The following is a 15,553-nucleotide window of genomic DNA, read 5'->3' as shown; positions in this document are numbered from 1 at the left end:
AACCCCGAAGACTGGCATCCGTTGTGAGCAGGACCCAGTCCAGGATCCAATAGGGGCGCCCCTCGACCAGATGCGCCGTCTGAAGCCACCAAGCCAAAGACTGCCGAACCTCCGGGGACAACACCAGCATCTGAGAGCGGATCTGGTGAGGTAACCCATTCCATTCCGATAGAATCAGCCCCTGCAGGGGCCGGGAATGGAACTGGGCAAATTCCACCATGTCGAAAGTCGACACCATGGACCCCAGAACTCTCATAGCTGAATGGACCGACAGGCGGCAACTGCTCAGGCAACTGTGTATCCGCAGCTGCAGGGAGGAGACCTTCTCTGGAGTCAGGAAAATCCGTTGCTGACGAGAATCCAGCAGGGCTCCCAAATGAACCATCCGCTGTGATGGAATCAGGGAGGACTTCTTCCAGTTTATCAACCACCCGTGTGCTTGAAGACAAGCAATGGTCAGGTGGAGATGTCAAAGAAGCACCTCCGGGGAGCTCGCCAGCAGCAGAAGATCGTCCAGGTACGGCAACAGACGTAGACCCTGACCCCGAAGGTGGGCAGCCATAACCGCCATCACCTTGGTGAACACCCTCGGAGCCGTGGAAAGGCCAAAAGGCAACGCCCGAAATTGGTAGTGATGGTTCAGGATAGCAAACCTCAGATACCGCTGATGTGCCGGTGCTATGGGCACATGGAGATAGGCGTCCTGGATATCGAGGGAGATCATATAATCCCCGGGTTCCATCGCCAGAATGATGGAACGTAACGTTTCCATCCTGAACCTGGGAACTCTGAGGTATCTGTTCAGAGACTTCAAAATCAGGATAGGGCGATGAGAACCATTGGGTTTCTGTACCAGAAACAGAGTAGAATAGTACCCCGTCCCGCGCTGAGACTGCGGAACGGGAACAATGACCCCTGCTTGTAGCAAGGATTCTATAGCTACCTGAATCTGACCAGCTTTGGTCTTGTCCAGATAAGGACTCGTACAGAAAAACTGGTGGGGCGGCCTGAACCGAAAAGACAGGGCGTACCCCTGAGAGACTACTTCTCGAACCCAGGCATCCGTGGTGGTATTGTGCCAACACTGGGCGAATTGGAGAAGTCGGCCTCCCACTCTGGGGTCCCCCAGAGAGAGGCCCGTCCCATCAGGCAGCAGGCTTATCCTCCTGCTTGGAAGAAGGGCGCCGAGCACTCCATGCCTGCTTCTTGGGCTTGGGTGCAGCCTTGGTCGCCGAATGTCTTGGGAAAGACTGGCCCTTGGCCTTACCCTGAACCCGAAAGGACCGAAAGGCAGAGCTCCTCACTTTAGCCGGCGCAGAGGCCGAAGGGAGAAAAACCGACTTGGACTTAGCCAAAGTATCCACTATTTTGTCCAAATCCGGACCAAATAGTAAATCACCATTAAAAGGCAAGGCCTCCAGACCCTTTTTTGAATCTGCATCAGCCCTCCAGGACCTCAGCCACAGGGAGCGCCGAGCAGACACCGCTGCAGCCGACACCCTAGAAGTGAGCAGGCTGGCATCCAAAGACGCTTCCCCAATATAGGAAGCTGCATCCCGCATCTGTCCCACTAACGCTCTCTGGATATCCGGAGCCTCATCAGGAAAGGTATCCTCCAAGGCATTGGCCCATGCCTCAATGGCTTTAGCCACCCAGGAGATAGCCATGGACGGGCGAGCCACCGCCCCGGAAAGAGAATAAATGGACTTTAAACAAGTCTCCACCTTCCTGTCCGTGGGATCCTTCAAAGAGGAGATAGACGGCAATGGCAGCGTCGCGCTTTTGATCAAGCGGGTAATGTGGGAATCCACCGCCGGCGGAGTTTCCCATTTCCTGCAATGAGCTTCAGGAAAAGGATAGTTCGCCGCCAACCTCTTCTGTGGATGGAACCTCTTACTAGGTAATTGCCAGGCCGCCGCCATATAATCCGATAATTGATCAGACAGGGGGAACACAGTTCAAGTCACCTTGGCCTTTTTAAAATTAGGAAACTTCGACCTAGGAGCCGGCGCATCATCCTCAACATGTAGGATAGCCCGCACCGCCCTAACTAAGGCTGGAACATTAATGGAGGACTTAGCTTCCACCTCCTGCCCCATGACATCAGAGTCAGAGTCCTCATGGATTTCTCCATCATCTGAGGACACTTCCGAGTCCGACAACTGCGCAGCTAGTGAACTCACAACCGGACGTTTAGACACCCTTGGTGGCACATCACCTTGCAACATGGACTGAAACGCCGAGGATGAAGCCGCCAGACTCTGTACGGAGCTGGATAGAACATCCACCCAAGGCGGAGGAGCCGTCGGAGCAAAACTCTGCAAAGGCACTACAGACTGACGCGTCCCTGGGGAAGACTGCACATACACAGGCAGTCCCGAGTAAGGACCCACAGTCTGGGCCCCGGGGGAAGACCGCAACATTTGTGGAACCCCCGGGGAATGGGGGATGGTGGGCTGCGGTAACGCCCTAGAAGGGACCGCTGATGGGACAGATAACCGGTCCGCAATAGACGCCAGCACCTGTGAAAACATCGCCCAAGGAGGGTCCTGTGATACAGGGGGGTTGGAGGGGCCCGGTACCAGCTGGCACCGCCCGCACAGACCATCCTGAGATAAGTCCTCCCCATCAACTCCAGCAGCACAACGTCTGCAGGAAAATAGCACAGGAGCCACAGAGCGCTCAGTCTCCTCATCAGACATGATACCGTAAATCACAAGAAATAGGTATCACCAGAGGAATTACGGTTTTAACACCCGCGCACTCACCAGTATGCGACACAACAGCCCAGATATGGTACTGTGTAGCACCCAACAGTATGTGACTGACCCCACAAATACGTGTTTTATATAAGTGAGGGTCTCAGAAAAACGCCCTTCCCCCACACACCTGCCGGGCCGTAGGAGAAGGAAAGGGATAGTTATAAGCTGACAGCAAGGAGAATAAGTCACAGACAGGCAGCACTAGCAATAGTCACATACAATGCAGAAAAGTTAGTACTCACTGCACCTTCCGCTACAATCAACCGCCCAGATTCAGTGTCTGGGAGGGCTATAGCGCTGTGTACACTGTCCTATAGCAGGGGAGAGGTACACAGGGGGACCGGTCCACTTGATACCGCCTGGGAGTCTGCGAAGTGCCAGTAAAGATGGCCGCCGGAGACCTCAGAGGAGGAGTGGCCGAGAGATAAGAGCAGCTCAGCGACGCCAGACTCCTAGTTGAAAGGCGCGCTGAGCTGAGGGGAGGAGCCGCTAGACAGGGAAGGCTGCCTCCCCTGGCTAGCAATTAACCCCCGGGTTGCCGGTCCCGCTACCAGCCTGATACCCTGGTGGTCTAGCGGACACGCGGGGTATTCCTCAATTGAGGGGGAGCCCGCCGCCGCCGCTAGCGCCTCCGGTCTGTCCCCAGAGACCGGAGGCTTCTGACTGAATAGAAAGTATCCGCGGGCCGCCGCACGCGGCGACCCGCGGCTTACCGGATCCCCGTCGCGTCCGGCAGCAGTCAAGGGAGTCCCCAGAGCCCGGCTAGTACAGGCCCCACTGCGACAGGGTGACCCGACTCCGGCCGGGCACCAACTAAAACTGAGGTGCCTGTGGCCGGGGCGGGGTATAGAGGAGGACGGACCCAAGTGCATCCTGGGAGCAGCAAAGCTTTAACTGCGTGGTGCCCGTGGATCCAGATCCAGCTATACCCCAAGGTCAACCCTGTGGACCTCCTATGGACCCTGAAGTAGAAATCAGCCGTCTGTAACAGCTCAAAGGGAGCCTACTGGAGGGCTCTGAGAACCAGAGACAGGTCCCAAAAAGCCACAGGAGACACGAACGGCGGCTGTACATGGAGAACTCCCTGGAAAATAGTTTGTACATCCGGGAGCAGTGCAATATGCGAGATCAGAGGGAAGGTCCAAGGAACCGCCAGGGCATCTACCAGAAGAGCTTCAGGATCCCTAGTGCAGGAGCAGTATTTCTTTATCTGATGATTATGACAAGACACTATCATGTCTATGTCGGGCAGACCCCAATGGCGGACTAGTAGTTGGAAAACATTAGGCTGAAGTGCCCACTCGCCTGCATGAACGTCCTGACGACTTAGGAAGCCCGCTTCCCAATTCTGAGCTCCAGGGATGAAGAGTGCGGATGATGCTCCGCCCAAAGAAGAATTTGCCTGACTTCCTGCATGGCTCCTTGACTGTGAGTGCCGCCTTGGTGGTTGATGTAGGCCACCGCGGTTGCATTGTCCGACTGTACCTTTACAGAATGTCCCAGAAGTAGGTGATGTGCTTAACACAAAGCCCTGTAGTCGGCACAAAGTTTCAGGATGTTGATGTAAAGCTGGCTCTCTCAACGCCTGCAACGACCCTAAAAGGTTAGGTAGCGTTCCAGCTAGGCTGTTTTAGCGGGGCGCCGCACCCTGTCCTATTTCTAAAGGGTAAAATGCACCCTTCCCTCCGGCGCGGCGCCCCTCTGAAACCTCTGGCAGGTGCAGTACCCACCAGCGGGCCGCAGTGTCCCGCGGGTGGGGAGAACTGCAGTGTAGCGGTCACCGACAGTGAATGGGTGCCAGGCGCATGCACCCAGCATCCATTCACACCGACAGCAGCGCTTGGGGGCAACCCGGCATGTCCATAAGTGCCGGGCACGCCCCCAACAGTGACGGGAAGGGGATGCGTATTGAAGACGCCACCTTTCACTTGGCCACGCCCCTTTGTCCAGATGTAAGCGCTGGAGCCACCACAGTAGGGAGAGATGTACCTCCTGGCAAAGAATTAGAGTCTGTGCCTTGAGGTTCGGGCAAGACGTAATCTCTCTCTTTAGAATGACCCGTTGCAGAGGCCAAGAGTGAAATTGACCATACTAGACCATGTCGAACATTGAGAACAAAGGCCCTCATTCAGAGCCATACGCTCTGAGCAGAGCGTACGCTCTGAATGAGGGCCGCCCTCCATAAAAATGGAGCGTCCTCCTGGACGCTCGTATAGCTGTGGGTCACCACCCACAGCCTATACGAGCGTGCAGTTTGATGGCCTAGATGGTCGTGACTATCGCGACCATCGAAACTGCGAGCCGGAGCCTGCGGTTGAGGTTTTCAACCGCAAGCTCCGGAGTGGTTTTGGCTCTACCAGAGCCAAAATCACTCCCACTGACATCACTAGTGATGTCAGTGGGCCGGCTACTGACGGGAGGCGTTCCCATGGGAACGCCCCCGCCAGGGAGGCACGCCCCCGGCACGCCCACCAAAGGGGGCGTGCTGTCAATCAACATCGACAGCACGCCCCCTTTGATCAGACACAACGAGCGAAGGACTTTCCTTCGCTCGTCGCGTCTGGCGCATGCGCACGACGGAGCTCCCTCCGTCGTGCGCATGCTCAGTGCAGAACATCGACCCACTTGCGAGCGGACAGCCGCTCGCGAGTGGGTCTGAATCAGGCCCAAAGACCCCAGAATCTGCATGCACAAATGTATGGACACCAGACACTGGCTGAGAAGGGTGCATAACTGCGTATTCTGGCATGTAAGGTCAAGATCTTGTCCAAAGGGAGGAAGACTCTCTGAGCTCTTGAATCCAACACGGCTCCCAAGTGGAGCATCCCCTGGGACGGCATTAGCGCGTATTTCCACCAACTGATTATCCATCTGTGTGACTGTAGAAGCTCCACTGTCAGCTGGATGTGATCCCTGAGAACTGTCGGAGACTGGGTCAGAAGAAGCAAGTCGTCCAGGTAAGGTAAGATTCTGACGCGCCTGCGTTGAATATGTGCTGCCATGACCTTCTCGAACACATGAGGGGCCGTGGACACACAAAAGGGTAACGTCTGAAACTGATAATGGCTGGTTTGTACTGCAAACCTGAAGAAATGTTGATAATTGGCTTGTATAGGGATATGTAAATAGGCATCCTGGATATCCAAAGATGCCATAAATTCCCATGGTTCCAAGGCTAGAATGATGTACCGAAGGGTAATCCAGAGGAACTTGTTCAGGTACTTTAAATTGAGGATGGGTCGAAAGGAGCCATCTAGCTTCTGTACCAGAAAGAGATTGGCGTAAAAGCTTAACCGACTCTGGCACAGGGGAACAGGAATAACAACCCCTAAGGCCATGAGAGAGCGAATAGACTCCTCAAGAGCTTCTGTCTTTTCTGGCTGTGAAGGAAGACTGGTGGAAAAAAACAAAATCGGGAATGCGGACGCTGCTGAAATGTGAGTGTAGCCCTGAGACACGATGTTTCTGACCAAAGCGTCTGTTGTGGTCTGCTTCCACACTGCCAAAAAGCGAAGAAGCAGGCCTTCTCTCTCAGGGTTCCCCTGGGAGGAGGCCGGTCCCATCACGCGGCAGGCTTGGCAGCCGGGCGTCTAGTGCACCAGGGTTGTTTACCCCTGGGTTTGGAGCTTTTAGGAACCGTACCCTGGATTTTGGAAAATGGTCGACCTCTGGCCCTGCCCTGCGGACGAAAGGAACGAGAGACTGCAGTCTTATGTCTGGGAGTAGCAAATGATAGAAAGCAGACTTAGATACTGCTAGCGCGGTCACTATGTTGTCCAATTCCGGACCGAACAGAACATCTCCCGAATAGGGAAGGGCTTCCAAGGACTTCTTGGATTCTGTGTCGGCTTTCCAGGTGCGCAACCGGAGCGCTCTTCTGGCTGCAGTTGCAGATAACTTAAAAGTCAAAATACCTAAATCTATGGCCGCTTCGGAGAGATAAGAAGCTGCCTCTCTATCATGTGCAACCAAGGACACCAAGTCACCTGTGCGTGCCCAAGGAGAGTCCATTCTCCAAAGCGTCTGCCCAGCGGCCTATCGCTTTAGCCACCCAAGCCGATGCAAGGGCTGGACCAGCCAGGGAACCACCATTAACATAAATGGATTTTAAGAAATGTTTCAGCTTCCTCTCCGTAGGATCTTTAAGAGATGCTGCGTTAGGGATAGGATGGAGGGATGACCTAATAAGACGACTAATACGGGCATCAACATGAGGGGTAGACTCCCACTTAGCCCTATACACTGTTGGAGTCCACGCCTCCGCTATGAGGTCTTCCAGGTGAGTTGAAGATGGAAATTCCATAACGGTCTTATTTTGCCTCTTAAAAACAAGTGCCCTGGATCTGGGAGGCTGCTCCAATTCCTCCACTAGGAGAATAGACTTGGCTGCTCTGATAAGAAACTCTACGTCTACAGGAGCCTCCTCTGGGACGGAAGACGTCTCAACGTCAAAAGGTAATGGGAGGCACTGGCCCCGCTGTGAGGAGAGATGACGACAACCCATTTTTTTTACAGGTGTGCATCACTGCAGAACTCACCTCCTTGGGAGATTTCTGGACATTGTTATTATCGCAGATATTTCCACACACCCAATGCAAAAAAAAATACTCACATGCACACAGACCACTCAATGCTGAATATGTGGGCACAATTACTCAACACACCAGCTTTTATAAGCAGGAAGGAGTTAAATATATATAGATGTATAACCAGGGAGCAGGTTATAGAGGAGACAGGAGCCCTGCTTCTCTCCCCGTGCTGCAGAGGCAGGCTGAGGAAAATGGCCGCTCAGTGTGGAGACAGGGGAGGATCCTGCCTGGGGCTTGCTGTCTCTGTGAGAAGAGCGGGCCCCAGTGTTGGGGGAAGGGCTAACATGGAGAACCACCCAGCTGGCTGGACCCTCAGGGTTAATCCCTGTGGCTGCTAGTAAGCAGCCCCCTACTGCACAAGAATTCGCCTTACCTTGTCCCCGGGAATTGCTGGCTGCGGCTTCGGTGTGAGGCGCTGGGTCGGCAGTGGGGGCGTCCTCCACAGACGCCCCACACTGCCCACTCGTAAAACAAAAACTAAGATTAAAATAAAAGTAATTGATAAATAAATAAAACACACGGGACCATCTAACACAGTCAGCCCTGAAAAATGGTGCCCAGCTCCTACCTTGGCACCAAACTCAAAACGGAGGTCCAGTGGCTGGGGATGGGGTATAGAGGAGAGGAGTTGGGCTTCTGGGTAATTTTAATTAACTTTTCGGTACCCAGACTCTCCTCTCCAGGCTATGCCCAGTGTCATTCTTGTGCCCTCTAATGGGGTATGAATCATGCATGCTGAAACCACATGATCAGAATGAGAAGTACTTCCCTCAATCATTTACATAAAAGCAGGTTCTGATTGGCTTTAGTAGAGCACATGGGAGTTTTAACAAACCCTATCCAATCTCCTCCAATCAGCAAGAAGTGGCAGCAGATATTACTACTATACAAGTGATAAATCTGTAGACCCTTATCTGCTTATTAAGGAGAGGAGTAGGGTGAATGAAAAGATTATTTCATCTACTGAACTACTGTAGTAGCACACCATTACATCAACCACATTAGTGACACACCACCATCTTATATGAGAGGTTGCCCTGTAACACAGCCCTTATTGGAAAATACACATGCTGAAGACTTACTGGCACTTCTGAGGTTTTCAAAAATTCAAGCAGCGCTTCCAAGGAGCCCAATGTGGACGCTTGCACATAAACTCCTTTCTCTTCCAATTTGATGGCATTTAGAGTCTGCTTCAGTTCATGGATGAGTTCATCCTTAAGAAGAAACCATATTTTAATAAAATGAACCATGTTAGGACAGCAACATTATGCTAGTCAAAGATTCTGAAAAGCGATAATTCACACATGCTACTTACTTTTAGGACTGGGATCTCATCCTCTTTATGAGCAACTAACAATGGTAACCCAGCTAGTGTTTTCTCCAAGTCCTTACCCAGGATCTTCACTCCCTGAGCAGCAAGCACTTCTTTGTGTTTCTCATACTGATTCTGAAACATTGACATGAAAAAGGTTTCTTCATCTATGGTAAATGTTTAATATTAAAATCCAAACATGCTTCAGCTGTTAATATAATCTACAAGATCAGCTATTATCTTTCCGTATAAGCTACACATAAGTAAGGATTTCTTCCATGCACTGGGCTCTTTTTGTACAGCGCAAACTTCCAGGAACAGCAGAGAACTGCCCAGGCTGTCTACTGATGCAGGTAGGGACAGCCCAGGACTACTGCTAGGGATGAATGGAAACTCATGATATACATAAGCAATGGTGGTGCACTAACGATAGGGTGGGTCATTTTGATTAAATCAAAATTACTTGCGCAGCACTCGAAGCTCTGTCTTCCCTTCCTCTATTGTGCAACCCCAGAATCACATTCTAATTCCTCCAGTTACAGAATCTATACTGACAAGTGTTCTCTGATTGTGTTGTAGGCTCTTCCCCATGTCTGCACTAAGGGGTATATTTACTAAAGTGCGGGTTTTTAAAAATGGAGATGTTGCCCATAGCAACCGATCAGATTCTAGCACTGAGGATGTAAATCACTGCAGCTGTCTTCCCTCTGCAAGCTAATGCTGCTGCAGAACAGATACACAATTCTGTGCCAAGATTTTCTTTTAGCACCCTGGGCAGGTCTTCATTGTGACGTAATTACGTGCACTGCAAAGAGAAGGAAGCTGGGTGTCCCTCTAGCATCCCATAAGCTGGGCCACCCGGGCAGCAACCAAGACACCTCCTAGGCAGCAGCACTGGTCGCACCGCCCTCAGTATGGCCCGGTTTTGCCAAGGGAGGATGAATGGTGATGGAGTTTTATTTGCAGTCTCTCTCTATGTGCTGACATGTGCAAAGGGACTGCAAAGCCAAGAACAGGCAGACGTTTCTAGTGATCCATTAACTGCAGAGGCGGCTCATGTAAAGCAATAGGAGGCAGTGCTCACTGTGCTGGGCAGGTCATACCTAACAAGTATTAACCACAATAGGACTCATCCTCAGTGCAAAAGTAGATTACAAAACTTCACAAGGTGTGGTCATATAACAGTAAGTATAATAGTTTTGTTACACAGTTGCAAAGAGTTATTTCCAGCAGATAAAAGTTTCACATTAACCCATTTGCCCCCGAGGCTGTTCTCATCCCGATGCTGAGCCTATTCCGGCAGCTTTTGCGCTTTCATGTTGTAACATCACTAATTTGTATGCAGTATAGATTTAAATTATTTGCATTATCAGAAAATGGCCAAAAAAGGGTTTTGTGTATTTTTTTATACCACAAAGAAATACGTATACCGATTTCTGCTGCAGCTTTAATCCACGGTTTCAAAATAGCAGGATTTTACACAATGTAATAAAACTAAACGCATACATGTGTAGTAATAACTTGGTCTGCCAATAAGGCATACCATTTTGAAAACTAGAAAACCTATCTACTGCATTAAATGAAGGAACTGCAGCTTTTTTTTCTCCTTACCCAGGACGGTTTAGATCTGAACATTCCATCCCCCCATTACAATCTGGGAAACTATCTTTGATTTCCACCAAACAATTACTTCTAAGGAAGCACATTTGAAAGTAGGAACTCCCCTAACACGGGTGCACCCAAGTGCACAGGTTCCTATATTGGGGACATACACTTATGGAAAAAACGTAATGTTCTCTGTAGTGCAGGAAAGCCTTACCTTTACTCTTAATTCTTTCATTGGAGGAGGTAGCAGAAGCCCTCGGATTTGTGTTACAATAGGACCTTCCACACCTGGTACTATAACAGTGTCCCCTTCTTTTAGCCGTCCATTAATTAAGATCACATCAATGGTTGTACCCATGCCTGGCAGAGCTTTAACCTAATGGAATAAGGAAATTTAATACAAAAACACACACACAAGTACACAACTAAAACAAACAATGCCAATGACAGAAAAGTAAGACTCTAGTTGTCCCTTACCTCCATTACTTGAGCTCTCAGCTCTTCTGAATGAGCCAGTCTCTTACCGAGCATGGTCTGTGTGAGCTCAACAAGTAGAGCTATCAGATTCCCCATGCCATCTCCAGTATGAGCAGAGGTAGGAACCAAAGACACAAATGTGCGTGGATCTTTATTTTCATGGAACAAAGCTGCATTTAAGCCCTTAATGAAATGACAGACATAAAATTATACACAATTGCAGGGGTGGAATTCATTATCGTCGTCATTAAAAACATGCAAAAATAAATAAATAAATATAATATATATATCCTTGTCGTGCATTGTATTGTAAGTCGCTGGTTACTTATTTATCTACTTTGTAAGGCGCTGCGGACCACTTGTGGCACCATATAATATATATATATATATCTATATCTATCTATCTCTTTTACATCATGTGGACAGCAAGGTACATGTGCGTTGTCTTCACAGGGAAGACATGGCACTAGAATACACCATGGGAAGAAGGCAAAAGAGCCATGGTAAGACATAGTAAAAATCATAGTCCGCTCTTGCAGTAAACAAAAAAAAGCATAAAGATATGATCAACAAATATCAAGTTGTTTTGTTTTTTTACCTGTTGTGCAAACTCAACAATAATGGACTTGGTGCGTTCTTCAAACTCATCTTTTGTATTTTTCTTTTGTTTCTTCAATGTGGCAGCTACGTCAGTCTCTGGGCTCTTCTTCCAGTCATACAACCTGTCAATCTGAGGGGAATAAGTTTCATTTCATAAAGCCAGCAGGCCTATGGTCATTGTACATAATATTGTACAAAACCTGGCATTAACAGAAAGTCTTACTTTGTTTAGAGCCACGATAAAAGGACACTTCTTATTCTTTAATAAGTTTAAAGATTCAATGGTCTGCGGCTCCAAGCCATGCATGATATCCACCACAAGGATGGCAATGTCACACAGTGAGCTTCCACGGTTCCTCAGGTTACTAGACAGAGGGAATGAAAACATTTAGTTGCCATCATTCATCATATAACCTTGTAACATGTGTACACACAGCTATATCATGGGAAAACGCACAGCTGGGGACCAGTGCGTCTCTCTTATCAGACTACATGCTCTCAGTATTTGTCATACTGAAACAGAGAAAGAGGATTTAATACACATACCAAGGGTATATATGAAACTCTTATTTAGCTGCTCATACAAACCTAGGCAAATACCTAATCCTGGTCAAACTACACCACCATGCCGAATTTACTGGAGCTAGGAACAAAAATCTGGCCGTGCATAAAGGACAAACAGACACACAAACACACTATCTAGCTTTTTATATAGAGATAGATAGATATAGATATATATATATATATATCTCTATCTCTATATATATCTCTAATAGCTCTACGCATATGGATAGCTTCCGTCCCAGTAAGGACCTTAGTACATCACTGGTCGTCAAAGCACCAAGTCAACACAATAATAGATCCATCATTAGCGCAGACCACTACATACAGAATATGGAATGATGTATGCAGTTAAATACCTGAAGGACTCGTGACCAGGAGTATCGATTATCAGCATACCTGGAATCTTTATGTTCTCCCTGTCAATCTGAATTAAAGACCACTGACTCAATCATGAAACTTTAGCACAAAATAGAAAATTCACAATATCCATTCTTGGCATACACAAGTCACAAGACAGCATTTGTATGCAATGCTCTGTAATCACATTTACACCCACTTTTCTAATATTAGATGTGGTCTATATGTTAACGTCCTCAGTGTGCAGCAGAACTTACCGCTTTGATCATTTTAGTCTGTTCCTTTATAGCATCTAGAGGGACATTGGTTGCCCCTATCTGCTGAGTGATACCTCCAGCTTCACCATCTTGTACATGAGTATGACGCAACTAAACAGAGGGGAACAAGAAAACATTGAGGTATATTTTCTTTAGATTAAGTGCTGAGACTATAACAAGTAATAGCAGTGGGAATGTGTTATTCCTTCTGCACCATATGAAAAGCTTCCATTCTCTCACAGGTTTACTTCTACTTTACTGCAGAGAAGCAGAGATGGCGGTTACCTTGTCAAGGATTTTTGTCTTCCCGGTATCTACATGACCAAGCACACATATGACTGGTGCACGCAGGATTTGTGTGTTTATAGTTTTCTGGTTATCAATGCGCCGTTTCTAAAGCAATGGGATACATTTTTGGGTTACAATTTAGTAAAAAAAAAAAATACACACACACACACACACACACACACACACACACACAAAAGAGTCAGTGAGAGGCTAGTATAGCCTATGCAAGCATAATTGATTACTCTTTAATATACGCCACAAATGTATTTAATCCAACAGATGGATGTCTGTGGGAAGATTCACTGTAGCAATCCATAACCTTATACCACATCAGCTCTAATGTGTCCATAAGGGAAGGGATGTCTCATACACTGATTCCACCCATATCTGCCCAATGTGTCTCATTTTCACAGTACACTTTGAAGTCCTGGCTTCTAAGAGAACAAGTCACAACATAGACATATTATAGAGGGAGAGAGAGCTTGCCATGCAGTATGAATACCTCAATTCGCCTTTTTGCTTTATCATAGACTCGCTCTTCTTTAGTGCGATCATCGTCAGATTCGGATTCGGACTCAGAACTTAGATCTTTCATGGACTTTCTCTCTACTTGTTTGGATCCAACAGAATGAGACTCTGTTGGCTTTTCTTCCAAGGATTTCTCATCGTCACTGCTCCCCCCTTCTTCATCCTCCTCTTCGTCACTTTCTGCTTCGTCATCCTCATCGTCATCCTCATCTTCCTCTTCTTCATCACTTTTTTCTTGAACTTCTATGTGAACAGTGTTTGTTTCTGATAAGAGAGGGAATGCCCACAGCTAGTTATCAAAGGTGTCCAGACAACATATTACTTTATCATATGTGCGCTCAGATTATCTGAGCGCCATCAGGCACAACCAGGACTTCACCTGGTCTACAAGTGATGGTGCTCCTGAACAGTATAACCCATTCACACAGCAGTCTGCTCAGCTGGGTCTTTACACTACCAGAGAAGGAATAGTGCTACAACTGAGTAACTGGTAAAAAAATACAAAGAGGACAGGAATGGTGTTTCCAAATTAACATGAGCTACTTGGCAAAGATGATCCTCATAAGTGAATTGTGTCCTAATCAATTGTTTCATTGACAATGTTTCATAGGCCTCTGACTACTTATAAAAAGGACAGGGATAAGAATCTTCCATAGATGGTTGATAGGAGTATTAGTAATAAAAATGAGCTTCCTTTAAAAAGACTGGAAGAACAGGGGGCTTGCTTTAGCAAAACAAAGCTAAACAGTATCAAACCAAACAAAAAACAGCATTTAACAAAACATTTTTAATAATGTAAAGCTGGATATACACTATACCCAGTGATGGTGCAATGCAATGTAACAATGCATTGCTCCGGTCGTACTCAGTGTATGCTGGCGCAATGTATCATTTCATGTAGCAGCAGGGCATTGTTCAATGAATTGTTCTATCTGCCGTGTAACACAGCAGATAAGACAACCGGCGTGCACACACAATCAGGTGTACACACTATACGATTCACATGTCGGAATGATATATTATATGATATTTTATAGTGTGTACCCAGCTTAAGTTTAAATAAGACATTGTTCATAATCAGGTATACAGATTTAATACAATAGAAATAGAAACTATTTCCAAATACCACATTATAAATACAGACCCCTTTCGCCTTCTTCATCGCTGATTCTAGCTTCCCAGTCATCCACACCGATGTCCTCTTTGTCTTCTAATGGACATAAATCAAATCAGAATTAGGACAACAGTACCTTAAGGTTAAAACAAGGAGTAGGAAATTAAGAGTATCAGTTCTGCTCCTACCTTTCAACCCAATCTACTGCCATTCTACACTAGTTTTTAAAGCTAGACTAAATAGAAAACTACAAACATCCTTGGTGCAATAGCCCAACTTAGAAGAAAAGGTATCGGGGGTTAGTAACCTAAGTACAGTATACCTAATAACCACTTAATTTGCCATGATTATCAGCTAATTGACCATGTTTCAGCAAGCATTAATTTCAGGGCCGGCTCCAGGGGTCGGAGCACCCTGTGCCGGCCCCCTACAGAGCACCCTATCTTCACGCACGACCGAAAATGGTGGCGTGGCCTAATTACCATAGGCCATGCCCCCTACGTGACATTAGGAGGCGTGTCTGCCTCCAAATAACGTCAGGCTGGGGGTAGCCTCACTAGCTGGGCTTCCTCCAGCCCTCTCCCGTCACTGAATGGATGATGCGCGCAGCATCCATTCAGAGCCTCCGGGAACCAGTACCGCCGCACAGCTGTGGCGGTGGGGGTCCCCAACTTCCCGATTTAACCACCCACGGGTGGAATAGCGGGACAGTAACGGGGATGTTGGGGAGGGGTGCGCCCTCTATGGGTGGCGTCCCTGTGCGACTGCCCCTAGAGCCGGCCCTGATTAATTTGAATGAGCAGTTAAATCCTTTAGAGGAAGTTTTTCTGATCTGATCCACATGACAGCTGAGTGGTAATGTACTCAGAGTTGGAAATTAATGTGAGGTTACAGATACCTAGTTATAGTATGAAAGGGGTTTAAATTAAATAATGTGACAAAAACATTTATAACAATGCCACTAATTTAATATATTCTAGAGGATGAATTTTTGTTTATCAGGATGTGATGCTTTATTATAGGAACATTGCTCATTATTCATTGTGACCATTTATTTTTGCTTGTGCTACATATACATATTTATACTGTTCTCTTTACAC

At 47.6% G+C, this 15,553-nt stretch overlaps 1 protein-coding gene across 2 annotated transcripts in view; it reads right to left on the bottom strand.

The window, feature by feature from the left end:
• EIF5B (eukaryotic translation initiation factor 5B) overlaps positions 1 to 15,553 on the bottom strand; it is a 60,762-nt gene that overhangs the window by 25,374 nt on the left and 19,835 nt on the right. For both annotated transcript variants that reach the window (XM_088454125.1, XM_088454126.1), the window contains 11 exons: positions 14,484 to 14,549; positions 13,314 to 13,603; positions 12,809 to 12,916; positions 12,524 to 12,634; positions 12,266 to 12,333; positions 11,569 to 11,710; positions 11,344 to 11,475; positions 10,746 to 10,928; positions 10,483 to 10,644; positions 8,667 to 8,798; positions 8,434 to 8,565 (listed from right to left, as the gene is read on the bottom strand). In XM_088454125.1, coding sequence (XP_088310251.1) covers positions 8,434 to 8,565; positions 8,667 to 8,798; positions 10,483 to 10,644; positions 10,746 to 10,928; positions 11,344 to 11,475; positions 11,569 to 11,710; positions 12,266 to 12,333; positions 12,524 to 12,634; positions 12,809 to 12,916; positions 13,314 to 13,603; positions 14,484 to 14,549 — 1,526 coding nt within the window. The remainder of the gene's footprint in view (positions 1 to 8,433; positions 8,566 to 8,666; positions 8,799 to 10,482; positions 10,645 to 10,745; positions 10,929 to 11,343; positions 11,476 to 11,568; positions 11,711 to 12,265; positions 12,334 to 12,523; positions 12,635 to 12,808; positions 12,917 to 13,313; positions 13,604 to 14,483; positions 14,550 to 15,553) is intronic.

Source organism: Taudactylus pleione, unplaced genomic scaffold (genome assembly GCF_031769625.1).
Source record: "Taudactylus pleione unplaced genomic scaffold, aTauple2 ptg000609l, whole genome shotgun sequence".
Taxonomy (NCBI): Eukaryota; Metazoa; Chordata; class Amphibia; order Anura; family Myobatrachidae; genus Taudactylus; species Taudactylus pleione.
Note: the sequence above shows the minus strand (reverse complement) of the source record. Positions and strands in the feature narration are given on the sequence as shown.